Source organism: Jatropha curcas, chromosome 4 (assembly GCF_041381405.1).
Source record: "Jatropha curcas cultivar XTBG-Jc1 chromosome 4, XTBG_Jcur_1.0, whole genome shotgun sequence".
Taxonomy (NCBI): domain Eukaryota; kingdom Viridiplantae; phylum Streptophyta; class Magnoliopsida; order Malpighiales; family Euphorbiaceae; genus Jatropha; species Jatropha curcas.
In genome coordinates, this window is record NC_143154.1 from 25,359,570 (window position 1) to 25,373,646 (window position 14,077).

Below are 14,077 nucleotides of genomic sequence, written 5' to 3' on the forward strand. Positions count from 1 at the left end.
TTTTGAAAAGCAAAAAAAAAAAAAAAAATGATAATGAATTAGCTCTGCTTACAGGGATTCTAATCAAGTTATCATCCACTGTATATGGAGTTACTACTAAATTATTGGTCTAAGCAATAAATTTGATTTGTATTTTTTACGATTATTTTTATAATCCCCTGAATTTTACGGACCCATCATGATCTTACAATTTTATATTTCATTATCATAATTAAACCCCCTGCAAAAATATTTCATTTCAGCTAAGGACATAACTTATTACTGAAATGTGAAAATATAATCATAATTAAACCATTACAAAGTTAATCGGCTAAAATTCAAAATCAATTTATGCATTTAGCTGTAAATTATTTGTCATGAATTCCTTTTTCTTTGTTGTCTGTGGTTCGAAAGTTGAATTATTTACATATGTGGAGGCCAACATCTAAAACCCAAACTACAAACCAGAGACGCACGGTATAAAAAATCCATATTACATTCTGCAGAATAGTTTCCTTCCATATATGTACATCTTAATCTTACAAATATAGTCAGTGGTACATGCATAAATAACATCTAATCTAATCAGTTGATCTAAGAATCAACCATAGCCATCACTTAACCCATAATTTAATACATAAACTGCATTTCTATGAACTTCTAAGAATTACAATGATCTAACTAGATTCAAAGCAAGCTAAAATCTTAAGCTAACTCTATACAGTAAGAATTTGACGCACTTGGATTCGGCTCAAGACTCAAATACTACATCAGTCATGGTTTTACTTTTACGCTTCTCTCCAATCTGTATGCTGAATTCAACAAGACCTATATTATGTCAGCTAGTCATTAAAACTCCGTCTCTGACAAACTAAAATGATTCGCACCATTCAGATAGAGTTGATTGAGTCACTGTCACTACTTTCACTATCACCGCTACTGCTACCACTCCCACTTCCACTACCGCTCCCACTTCCACTACCGCTCCCGTTCTCGCTTGCACTGCTATCACTTTCACTACTACTGCTCGAGCTTAAATCTTGTTCCTTCCTCACTTCTGCATTCACCTGAGCTCTAAGGGCTTCTGCTGCATTGGGGCCTTTGTCAGTTTCATTATCACTAATATCCACATCAGCAATCTCATCATCTGTGTCAGCCTGATGTGGCAAGTTAATATCAATGTCGAGACCAGTGCGTGATCCCTTTGCAGAAACATTGTCTCTATTGGCTGTTCCGTAACCATCATCATGGACATTGACTATGTCTAAATCCTCCTCAGGTTCATAATCCTTAAGATCCGGTGACACAGCTGATGCATTAGAAGGATGTGATGGAGGCTCCAGAGTCTTCTCTTCCTTAGGTTCTGCACCTAGCCAGAGAGAAAATGAGTTAGCCATGCCATATCCAAGAAAAAATTATGCATGGAATTGCTAGACAAATATGATAATATCAGGTTTAGTTGAAACTGAAAAAAGCAACAAAAAAAAAAAAAAGCTGACTATCCCATGTATAGTTTTGGGTCAGTTTAGATTGACACAATTTGTGTGGACAGCTAATGCAAACTCAACCTCATTTATTACAGATGGAAGTGGGTATAGTTAATTCATTTTTCTTCAAAAGATCACTGTTGATTCAGGTAAAGTTAATGTGGGTTCCAGTAGAAAATACACAACCTGAAATCAAAGAGTCGCAACTTGTTTACTAATCAGGCATGATAGGATGAAAACTTGGACAATGGTCAGACTTGCAAGGTCAAGTTGGATGCTTCCCAAGTTTAACGATGCACATATGACATTTAAAGCAAACTGCAGCCTAATTGCAGTTATTTTTAGACCTTTAGACTATGTTTGGTATAAAGGAATTCCACAAATTTCAAGATTTCATGTTTTGTGCAAATGAAAATATTTATTTAACTCCTAAAAACTAAAATTTACTGGCTTCAACATAACAAACCAAATCAATAAATTCTATACTTTATACGAAACACAGGGTTACTGCACTTATAACTGCTCAGCCATCAACATTCTATTTAAGGAAAAATGGAAAATTCCAAATTGGCCATCAATTTTTTAAAATGAAATCCTGAATTTCATTTTCCTATCTTATATCATTAGCAGAGGAAGAATAGCTTTCTCATTAGTGAGGCACTGGTTTAAATCTAGTATATCTTGAGACCAAAAGTAGATGTGTCAATGCAAATGCGCTATTCATGTTCTATTCAATCATTTTAGCGTGTGCATATGTGCATGTGCATCAGAGTATAAATTGTCCAGGCCTTAATGCATCGAAGCCATGACAGCCATGTCTTAGGTGTAAACAGGTATATACCGTAATCGATGCACATCTTTTATCGAAATTGCATATATTAACTTCTTTAGTAGTTATTTACTTAAAAGATTCCATACCTAAGCTCTCTGAGTCACCAATGCCAACCTGTTCAACATGAGCCTGCAGAATTTAATGGGAAACAACATATATTTAGACAGTGAAGTAGCTATCTCAAAAGGGCTTTGTTCATGATAACATGCATTCTAATATCCCCCAAACAAAACATGTTTTATCAGCCACAGATTAAAAGACAACTTGGGTATATAAGATCAGCTCCAGAAGTTCCAATAAAAAATAAGCAGAGTAGATGCAAAATCAGCAGTTTATGGACTGACATTGAGAAAGTAAGAACGCAAAGAGTAACCTATTAACAGGAAGTTCCATACACCTTCTTTCAGCTAGGCATTCATTTTAAACCAAATAAATAGAGCAGATGATATGTGATATGTGGATTGCTTACCACTCTATTAGAATAAACTAGGAATTTATAGTAGCTGTTTTGTGCTGCATGGCCATGGTAGGACTACCACACATGAACATTATTCAATGATTGGGCAGCTAAACATAGAATCTAAATAAGTGATAGGATAAGACACATAGTGCAATTATAACCAAGACACAAACTAGTGCTGACATAATTAAGCCACAGACTTATGAAAACCAGCCTAATTCTGGAAGTTCTGAACTTTCAGAGAGGAAGAAGAGGGGGAGTTGGGAGAAGTCGAAATTTCAACATAATATGAAAGTTTTCAAGATAATAACAGCTTGGATTTCTGTGCCCAACATCTCTCCCTCTATATTAGTATTCTTGGAAGCAATACAAGGGAAAGAAGTGCAAAATCAAAGTAAACTCACTTGCATTTGATAAGCTATCCCTTTGTTCAAAGACTGTTGATTTGTTGCTTTAGTAACTGGTGGAGAATGTGTTTCAACTGCTGGTGCAGCCAATGTAGCCGACCCCACAGCAGCTGCATTCTCACCTGGTAGCCGAACATGCCTTAACCTCTTTACTGCACGATGCAAACGCTCCAAGCGAAATGTCTCTCCATCAAGGAAGAAAACAGCATCATTTTCCTTGTAATCCTCACTTACACCCTCAAATGTTACTTTGGGCTTTCCATATTGGTTGTTGTGATACTCGACAGTAACCTTTTTATTTTTTCCCTTGTGGAGAGATCCTGGTTGACTCTTATCAATTGAAGCTGGTTTAAATTCATCTATGGGGAACAATATCACAAACAAAAGTGAAAAAACAAAAATCTAAATTATTCTCCTACACAAGTTCATTAAAAAAAAGTGTTTTGTTTAGAAAGATGACCAAAAAACGTGTATTACCTACTGCTGCTGGTGATGAAACAACCAAAGCTATACAAAAGAGAATATATACAAACGATAGCAGCAAAAAAGACCATGGCCAGTCCAAATTCATCCATGTACTTGCAAACATTAGAAGGTAAACAAAAAGCAGCACCTAACAGTCTATTAACACCACTTTTCAGATACAAAAACTCGTATTTTTCTCAATCTGAGCCTTTAAAGTACCGTTGCACAGTTCATGAGTGCACCTAATTTTTCTAAAAAGCAAAAAGAAATAGAATAGCCCACAGAATTTGTAAATGAGCTTTTGAAGTTTAAGAGTACTTACAACGCAAAGTGCAGAACTTGGAAGAGGGATGGCTACGGTGGTCTTTAAAGGAAGGGCCTAAGGTTATGTTGTACCAGCGATCTGGCTCTGGAGCTGTATTTGGCTCCTCGCTGTTGCTGTTGTTGTTTCTAGCCATTTTTCTAGCTGAATTAATGTTGATATGATCATGTGAGAGAAAATTGAAAACACAGAGTTCTAGGTTTTTGGCGGTCGCTTGCAGAGCAGATTGGGGGAAATTGCTTTGATGAGGGTAGATTGGTCTTTTTAAGTTATTAGTCTTCAAATTCTTTGACTAGCATGGGCCGGAGTGGTGCATGTGTCCAATCCAATGTTTTGATTGTTTGCTGGCTTATTGATAATTTATTTATAATAATTTCCATACAAAAAGATGAAAATTTTAATTAACATGTAAATTGAAATATAAAATCATGTGCAAATATTATCAAGTGATTTAATTAAATTCATGCAAAAAAAAGTGATTTAATTAAATTTTAATTAATTTCATTCAATATGTTCTAAATCTGTTCTGAATAAAATTTTACATATTTACTTAAATATTGATATTTTAAAAAATAAAGAAATAAATAAAATATTACATGTATAACTCGTTAAGACATAAGTAATATATTTTTCTTAAATCATAAAAGTAATATAATTTAGAGTAAATGTTAAATATCACAAAATAAAAAATTTTTATCAATTAATTTTAGGTACGGTTCATGAGAAACTGAACTGCGAGTTGAATAATTCAGTTTAATTCAATTTTATATTGATTCACTTTGATTTTAATAGAAAGAAATTAAATATATTTATTCAGTTTAGTTTATTAATCTTAGAAACTAAAAATGAATTTGCTCACAAAAAATTAAAATTAAATTACAGTGTAGGGCTGAGCATTCGGTCAATTCAGTTGATTTGAGTAAAATTTTTAACCGAAATAAATTAACCGAAATTTTTTTGAACTTAACCGAATTAATTTTTTAATCTACCCATTTTAACCGAATTAATTTTGATCATTAACCGAACCGAAGTTAAAGAACATGAAAGCTTAATTAACCAATCAAATTTAACCGAAATTTATAATTAATCGATTTTCACCGGAATAAAAGTTAATCAAAGTTGGTAACCACTACTTAATCAAAATAAAAACTTAAATATTTTTAATTTTTAATTTTAGTATCTACTTAATCAAAACGACATAGTTTAGAAAGTCGGTCAATTTGATTAATTCGGTTAAATTAACTTTTAACTGATCACATAAATTTTAATTTTCTTTAACTGAATTTTTAACCAAACATTATTCACCGAATCGAATTAACCGAATTAATCGAATTGATCAAAACGAATGCTCACTCTATCAAAGTGCACACACTAATTTAATTCAATTAAATTCATATTTTAGAAAAAAAGGCCCATCTTTGATTTATATTTTAAAAATTTTAGTCTATTTAATTTGTATTAGTGCTGAAAGTCTGAAACAATGAGAATCCCTCACATAAGAAACTAAAAAAAGAAAAAAAGAAAAAAGAAAAAATCAGTTTAAGTTAAATACAGGCGTAAGTTGGAAAATAGTTCCCAGGTGCGTGATACGCTCTCACATTGTTCGTTACTGACGGTTAGCATCTTTAACCACCGTTTTTTCGAACCCTGAAAAATCGAAGCCTCTACTTTTCCCCATAGTGCAAGGAGGGGGACATGGCCTTCACCATTCCCAACTATAGACTCACTTGCTTTTCTACCTTTAATCAAAACGCATCGTATTATGTCCAATTCCACTGCCGGAGACCGACGGCGACACCGCGCATAGAATCACCGAGATTGCCAGTAATTCGGTGCTCAAGTATAAACCCTAACGGCAACGAAACTCTGAGAACGTGCAAGAACTGCAAAACCCAATTCGACCCTTCTCTCAATCATCCTCGCGCCTGTCGCTTCCATACTGCCCATTTTGGAGGTAACTTTCACCCATTTAACTGTATTTATAAGATTAAGTGGTTGAACTCTGCTGTTTGAATATAGATGGGTGGTATTTGAATTCAAAGTCATTTTGATTTAGGAGTTCTTACTTCAAACACAAAATCCAAATTGACATGTAGCTTCTTTTTTTTGGTAAGCTAGGGGTTATAAATGCAACCTGAATTGATTATATTTTGATAATCTTTTTAACAAGAGCAGTCATACTGATTTTAGTGAATCTTGTTGCCATCGTCATTCTGCTTCTGTTATTTTGGACCTATGGCTTTTGTGTTGATTCATATTTTACTAATATTAGCTACATCCTTATCCTTGTTTCTAACTCATGTCATTTCCCTTTGATCCTTCAAAAAAAAAAAAAAAAAAAAAAAAAAAAAAAAAAAAGGTATGCAAGATATGAGCTTTTCACAGATTTTGCCAGTTGTGGCTAGTTATGTTCTGATCAACAAACAGAGACATTTGAGTTTTGATGCCTTCATATAACTGTAGTTTTTATAATGACGGATGGCTGGAAAGGTAATTTTGATTAATGTGAATTCAGCGACTACTTGAATAAATATTGAATACAGATTGCAATTTGCTTGGTCGGGTAGTACCCTTGATTGGAAATTCTATCAAGTTGGGTTTTTGGTTCTTTTGTTTCAAGATGAGATGTTATGTCAGTCTGGGTGGGGGTTTAGGAAGGTAGCAATATCACACATGACTTGATCACTAACAACGGATGGTAATTAGGAATAGTCTCTGTAGAGTAGCCATTTGAAGAATAGTATACAAATTGGATTCCATAATATTGAGGATAATGGAAAGTGGAAACTAAGAAGGTGCAGGCCAGCATGAATTAACCATTTGACTTACTGCAAGTTTATGGGGCTCCTCATCTTTGTTATTGCCCTGCCTTGTTTTAATGCATATAGCATGATGTTATTGATGTTTTGACCTCTATTGTAGACCATCAAATGCAGCAAGTACAAAAGGTTGAGCATACTTAAATTGTGGGAGCAAGGAAGATGATAGGTAAATATAGGATACAGGGAAAAAAGGATATTCTTAGTGAAATGGAGGAGAATGATACCTCAACTAGATTGCATTGAGATTGACTTGAGTTAATTGAGATTTGTGCTCCATAATTTGAGTATTGGATTTTGACATGGGACAAATTTGTTTCTGGGGTTGTTTCTAGTCTTGCTTCACCTATGGACTATGTTTGTTTAAGTTTTTTCCTTGCTCCAACATTTATTTACATTTTTAGGGGAAACAAAGAGGAAGTTCGAGAGTGTTTACAGTGGAGGCACTATGGATACTCCTGACTCTGGCCAAGTTTTTCAATACTGGCATTGCTGTGGCTCTGAAGATCCTTTTGACCCCGGATGTACTGCTGCTCCTCACTCCTCATACGATGACTAACGTAGTTGACTTTATTCTTTCTGCAACCAATGCACGATTCTGTTTATGGCATAAGATTCTCATTGTTACTATTATTTCTGTTTTCCATATGAAAATGCTCAATTCTATTGGATGTTTACCATAGCCATAGAGATTTCAGTATTGAATTCGTCCTAAATTGCAGCCTATTTGAAAAGTTGTACCAATACATACTTTTTGGCATATGTTTTCATTTTTTCATTTGTTCAATGGCTCGAATAAGCGGCATGATCTTTCAAGTCATGCTACTGAATATAACATAATCAGATTATCTAAAAAAATTTCCATCTCTCTCCTTTCTCACGTACATGACTGACCTGTTGCTTGTTATTCTCTAATGGACAAAACTCATTACTGATATATCAGGTCCAACAACTGCAAATGCTATTTGAGAATTTAGAAATACTGTATTGACTGACTATAAGTTAGAAATACTGTCCTCAAAACATCTGCACATTGTATTTGTTGATTGAAATAATTAATTTTATGATAAATTTGTTTTAGAAATAAAAATTTCAAAATAATTAAATAACAATTTAACAATGTCAAACGATTAGAGATTATTTAAAATTTGTTTTCAAGATGAATTTCACATATAAAACAGCTCATCAATCTATTTTTTTTATACCGCCTTTTCTGGACATTATTTAAAATAAATAAATAGTTTCAATCAATAATAATCTGCAAAGAATGAAGTATCCATGGTTGACAAAGACGATTGGGTGTATTATTTTGCGAATTATTCATTATTACGAGGAGTTTTATATTACTTTTATTTATTGAAAGGAAGCATCGACTTAAAAAACTAGCTTATACTTAGGCACAATTATTTAAATTATTGAATTTTAGATTAAATAAACCAGAAACCTAGCTTAAAATAAAGAAAACACTGCACCGTCCTAACTGCTATCCAACCAATGGCATCTTGACACGTTACACTTTGGATCTAATTTAATGTAAATTAACAAAAAGACGCGTAAGAGGACACGTGTCAATAACTCAACAAGGCATCATTTTAAAATCTTTAGATTCATTTCATTCTTTGTGTCTATAAATACCAGAACTAAAACTGCAATTACTATCAAATTCCTTTCTTTGCATTTCCAATTCTTGAATTGAAAAATGGAATCAAATTCCCTTTTCTCCTCAGCGTCTCCCTCACTTTCAATTTCTTCCCCCAGAAAGTTACATTTGCAGAAAATAATGAAAAGGTCGAGCAATAGCATCGCTTTGGCCACTAGAAGAGATGATTACTCCTACGGAGAGATGCTTGTAGATCAAAGCATGATAGTGCTGAGAAAACGCATACATGAAATGAAGATTATAGAGAGAAATTACGAGCCACCAGCAGATTGGATGGATTGGGAGAAGCAATTCTATGGAAGCTATGATGATTTTATATGCAAATTTGTAGGTTTTCTGCAATTGCATTTGATGAATACTAGGCCTTGTTTGGCTCTTGGGTTACTATTTCTCATTTCAATTAGTGTTCCCATATCTACGATCACGATTGCCCTGCAATTCTTCGAGGCAGCTAATGGAGTCATCTCAACCGTTCATTTGGGTTGACTTTAAAGCTTCTTTCTTTTACTGTGTAGAGATTAGATTTTTAATGTCTTTTGTATATAAGGATGGTGAAAGGCTTCTTGTAATATTTTTCTTTTCCTTCGAATTTTAAAGGAGGAGGACATGATTATTTGGTTGTCTTCCTTTAACGAGATTCAACACTTAAAAATTTGTTATTTGTTGCTTATAAAGCAGAGCAAGTGCAGGCTCAATAATTTTCCCTTTGAGCTTGAAGAAATGCCATTAGCTTTTTGAAAATAAAATTTACATATTTGAAATAAAAACTAAGTAGTTTAAATTATATAATTAATAATAAAAAAAAACCTGAAATTGAGATGTTTCACTATTAATTAATGTGGGATTTCATTGCTTTTTTAAGGTAGTCTGTAATATTCTGACTAGAGTCAGAACACTCATCTACTAATTATACTGATGTAATATTTAGTATAGTAGTTTTAGAGGTTAGAAATAAAATGAATACGGAAATAAATATTTAAATTCAAAAACATTTAGTTTAAATTTATATTTTTTTAATATTTGCATAAAATTTAATGATAAACCTAAAAAGTATATGTTATTTTAAAAAAAATTCAAGTATATTCAAATCTTAAAAATTCAGGTCAGATTTCTTATCAACCAAACAAGAAAATTGAACTTTTTTTTTTTTTTTTTTGAAATAGCATTTCATTTCTAATTCTTATTTGTCATGATCGAGAAGTTGGCCTGCAATGAAGGCTAACGTTAAGAGGAAATTAAAAAAAAAAGATAAAATATATAAAAATAATTAGAAGGGTACACACATCACATGATTCTTCTAATCATGACTTATAATACTTACGTTATACTTTTCAATGATTGAAATTAATTGTTATTTTGTTAAAAAGCTCTTTAAAATAATCCCTCCCGAAAAATAATATCATCCCGTTAATTTATTAGACTTGTAATATATTAAATCAGCCAAAAAGATTAACCAAGTTGATGTTATAATTGGAGAAAAAAAAAATTTAAGGATGTCATTCAATACATATAAAAGAAAATTGTCAAGTCAAGTGTAATTGGATTATTATTTTTACTTTTTATAGAAAATGTGACAGTGAAAGGTTTCAAATTTAAAACATTTCTGTTATAAAAATTATTTAAATTAATGAAAATAGTAATTTTTTAAAATTATTTATATTTTATTTTTTTATTAAAAAATTATTCATATTTTATAAATGCAACTTGCCAAAAACAGTTAAAAGGTGCACTAACCGATTTGGCAACTAGCTGTAGCTACCTAGCTGGCAGGTAATTGGGACCCATATAGTTTCTAAAACGACAACCAGTGAATCCACTAATTTTAGTTTAATTGCCAAATCAACTTTTAAATAATCGTATTTAGTCCTCCTTCAATGTATCCTTTGAAAAGTTTTCATCGTCATTTCTTCCATTCACCCTTCTTTTTCTTCTTAATTATATTGTCTTTGTCTCTTTCTCTAAGCCTAAAACCTACCCTTTCACTTGAAATTAAAAATTACACACGGAATTCCCCATCTCATTAACACGGTTTTACACTAATTAATCATTTATAATTAATTAATTAGGTTTCTCAATGTATTTTTTCTTTCTTTGGTATTGTATAAAAATATATGTTTCCCCTTCATTTTATCTATGCTTAATAACACTTTTACACTAGTCTTATCACTTAATCTCTCTCTAATTCTCTCATTCCATCAATGGAAGTTACTAAATTTCCATATTCTAACACTCTTCCTCTCAAATATTTTTCATGCCAATATAATAACAAACAACTAGTTTGTATTACAATCAGAGCAAAAAGAGAATCAAGTGGACGAGATTATGGAGGTAAGCTTGTTGATGAAGACATGATCACTCTTCGAATGCGGATTCGAAATTTGAAGACTAGACATGATAATTATCAAGAAGGATTGCTCTCCTCAGATTGGATGGAATGGAAGAAAAAGTATTTCTTGGACTACAATGAAAGTTTACAAAGTTGTGGGGTTATTGCAGAATTATTTGATAAATACTATATGAAACCATTTTACTTAATAAATGATATCCAACATAAATATTCATCTCTTAAACATATATTTGCTCCCGTTAAAAAAAAAAAAAAATCATTCCCAATCTGCTTATAATAATTTATGTATAATAAAAAAATACTAGTAATGTATTTTTTTATATATATTTTTTTATTTCGGATGCACTTTGAACAGGTGTTAAATATGGATCCATTCCGTCCCCAATAATATAATATTTAATTCAAATGAATAATAAAATACTTAAAAAAAATTATTTCGGACAGTTCAGGTCCAGTCGGGTTTCATATCGGGTAATAGCACTCGGTTAATCATTATTATGCAGTCAAAATAATTAGAAGTCTTTAAATTTTAACGGAGTTATAACACTCAATTAACCATTTAGACTGCTACAAATTGTTGTAAATTATATATGCCAAAACGGCAAAGCTGGCTAGTGAAAAGCAATAAACGAATAAAAAATTCAAACTTATATTGAGAGTGGGTCTGTACGTGTACGCAAATCACCATCACCATCACCATCTAATCTTAAAAACTTAATTCCTTCTTCACCGTCCATTCCCTTCATTAACTTTTGTATTATCTACGCATTCTATTGAATAGTTGTACCTGCAACTTCCAAGAACTTTTTTCTATATTCCATTCCTTTGGACTTATCTCGCCTATTTAGAATCTTTTTTCTTCTTCCATTTCGTTTCTTTCAAATGATTAGTAATATATATATAAACTAATCATTAACGAATACAATTATTTTCATCTGTATTTTTTTATTTTTAAGATATATTTATTATTTTTTTAGTTTAATATATTACATAAATAAATAAATAAACACCAATTCTATATGAAAAAGCTAACTGATGAGGAGTTTTTTCAGCTGATTAAAATTCTAACTAAATATATCTAGTCTAACTGATAGGTAGAAGTTGCATGAAACAACAGAATCAAACGCGATTAATTAAGACCCTTGCTGCATTTACATTAATGTCCCTTCCAACCTTCTTCTCACATACATCATTGAAAATACAGAAGTATGACCCACAGATACCGGAAAGAAAAAAAAGGATTGGTGCAAGAAAAAGATACCAGTAAAAGACAAACACATGATACTGTACACGCGTTGTTATGCCACGTGTTATTCTCATCACGGTTCCTGAGGGACCAAGCAAAAATACCTTTCTCACTAAGATTTTTATTATTATATATACTCCATATATAATATAATATAATAATAAAATCATATACTTCCACGTAACCGTCCTCTTGTGTCCCTATAAATTAGTGCTCAAGTAGATTACAAACACAATTATCTCCTTGTTCATATTCTCCACCTTTGCTAGCTACACTACATATAATGGAAGCAATCCAGTTGTTCTCATCATCCTCCACGCCTTTCCGGCAGCAACGGTTGCCATTTCGCCGGAAAACCAACCTCGGACCAGTCATCGTAAAAGCAAGAGGAGAAGCGAATTATGGGCGAGATTATTGGGATATGAGCGTAGATGAGAATATGATAACATTAAGGAAGAGGATTAAAGAAATAAACATGTTAGAGAAGAATGATGAACCGGATTGGATGGAGTGGGAGAAGGAATATTTCATTCACTATAATAACGATGTTTGCGAGGCGATGGGATTGTTGCAGAACTATCTTATGAGTGTTAGGCCAAGTTTGGGTATTGGAACGATGATATTCGTCACCTTTTGTATTTTATTTTTTGCTGGAACGGTGTCGTTTCATGCTTTAGAGATCGCCAGAGGTATTGTATCTCAGTTCCATTCCATATAAATTACGTTCGTATGTATTGGTGTTATTTATTACACTAAGCCACTCTAATTAATTACAAATATGATATATAGAGATCTCAAGTTTTAGGAGAACACGAATCTCTTCTTTCTTCTTTCTTATCTAGAGATCTCAAATTCGAGTTTTTAGATAGGAAGTCTCTTTAGATTTTTGGGAAAGCGCTTTGTTCCTCTTTTGATAAATCTACACAGCAAAAACACGTATTACTCAAACAATTAGAATCGTGAATAAACACAGTCATTCTAACAAGAAAATAATGATTGTGGACACAAGATTTCCAATTTGCACATCTCCAAATGAGATCTCATCCATTTTAGGGTTCTTCAACTGGCTAAAAACATTCATGCACCTCTCCTTTAATTCAGGAGCACCTTAATATTATTAGCCGACAAGAAGCAAAGGTATCATCACTCTCATGATAAGACTTCAATATTATCCAACTCATATTATGAAAATTTCATGTCTAAAAATTACTGAACTCATAAATAATCTACATCGAAAGATGACTAAATGCATATAAACTTTTTGAAGGTCATATACGTAACATCTCTTAAAACGACTGAACTCAAATTAGTCAAGGCTTTGTTTGAGAAGGGTTTTTTTTTTTTTTTTTTTTTTATGAAATAAAATATGAGGAAAATTAAAGATTTTTAATTATTTGGAAAAGATGAGAAGATATCAAAGAAATGACGATAATAAACAATTTAAAGATATAAAAAAAGAAAAAATGATGAATGAATTTTAAAAATTACATTATTAATGTGATATATAACATATTTTTATTTCTCTTTTGTTTTTCACACCATCCAAACACATATCGAAAAATAAATTAAGGTAAACTATATTTGGATGATAACTAAATTATCCTAATTAACACTTTCATTCCTTTGCTTCTGAGAAATTATTATGAAGTCCCTAAGTTTTGCTACAAACTGATTATCAAGTTTTTCTATCTAAAAGATGAGCATTATCAGTTGAAAAAATAAGTATACTCCGTTCAAAACGTGAGTTTGACTAATGGTAAATAATTATTTTTTGGACAGAAAGACATTATAGTTAGTTGAAAGCAAAAATTTGGAATGTCATAATAATTAATTTCTCAAAAATAACAGGATAAAAATATTAATTATGATGTAATTTAAAAATATAAATATGATCTTCTCCATAACTAAAAATAAAAAGTAACATCTCATTATTTTTTTCTTCTTAATTTCCTTCCTACTTGCTTTCATTTTTCAAAAGAAATCTAAAAGTAATGATTAAAGGTTTGTTTTTCTTTGTCTTGTATATGTAAATCAAAAGGTCAAAAGTTAATTT

At 31.7% G+C, this 14,077-nt stretch overlaps 4 protein-coding genes across 5 annotated transcripts; 3 read left to right on the forward strand and 1 right to left on the reverse strand.

Moving 5' to 3' along the window:
- Positions 1 to 459: 459 nt before the first annotated feature.
- Positions 460 to 4,196, reverse strand: LOC105648214 (uncharacterized). Of its 2 annotated transcripts, none has more exons than XM_012234535.3 (4): positions 3,953 to 4,196; positions 3,163 to 3,524; positions 2,385 to 2,427; positions 460 to 1,342 (listed from the first exon to the last, which is right to left on the reverse strand). In XM_012234535.3, exons 1-4 carry the CDS (start codon positions 4,086 to 4,088, stop codon positions 870 to 872), a joined length of 1,014 nt encoding a protein of 337 aa, XP_012089925.1. In that variant the 5' UTR covers positions 4,089 to 4,196; the 3' UTR covers positions 460 to 869. The 2 variants fall into 2 exon arrangements, with proteins under 2 accessions (XP_012089925.1, XP_012089923.1); XM_012234533.3 differs by having other exon boundaries at positions 460 to 1,348.
- Positions 4,197 to 5,522: 1,326 nt separating this feature from the next.
- LOC105648215 (carboxypeptidase) lies at positions 5,523 to 7,558 on the forward strand. Its single transcript, XM_012234536.4, has 2 exons — positions 5,523 to 5,906; positions 7,176 to 7,558. The coding sequence occupies exons 1-2, from the start codon at positions 5,648 to 5,650 to the stop codon at positions 7,328 to 7,330; spliced, it is 414 nt and encodes a 137-aa protein (XP_012089926.1). The 5' UTR covers positions 5,523 to 5,647; the 3' UTR covers positions 7,331 to 7,558.
- An 848-nt stretch (positions 7,559 to 8,406) lies between these two features.
- LOC119371256 (uncharacterized) lies at positions 8,407 to 9,083 on the forward strand. Its single transcript, XM_037641047.2, has one exon. It carries the CDS (start codon positions 8,471 to 8,473, stop codon positions 8,915 to 8,917), a length of 447 nt encoding a protein of 148 aa, XP_037496975.1. The 5' UTR covers positions 8,407 to 8,470; the 3' UTR covers positions 8,918 to 9,083.
- A 3,139-nt stretch (positions 9,084 to 12,222) lies between these two features.
- LOC119371255 (uncharacterized) lies at positions 12,223 to 12,834 on the forward strand. The gene has a single exon (XM_037641046.2). It carries the CDS (start codon positions 12,308 to 12,310, stop codon positions 12,740 to 12,742), a length of 435 nt encoding a protein of 144 aa, XP_037496974.1. The 5' UTR covers positions 12,223 to 12,307; the 3' UTR covers positions 12,743 to 12,834.
- The last annotated feature ends 1,243 nt before the right edge of the window (positions 12,835 to 14,077 follow it).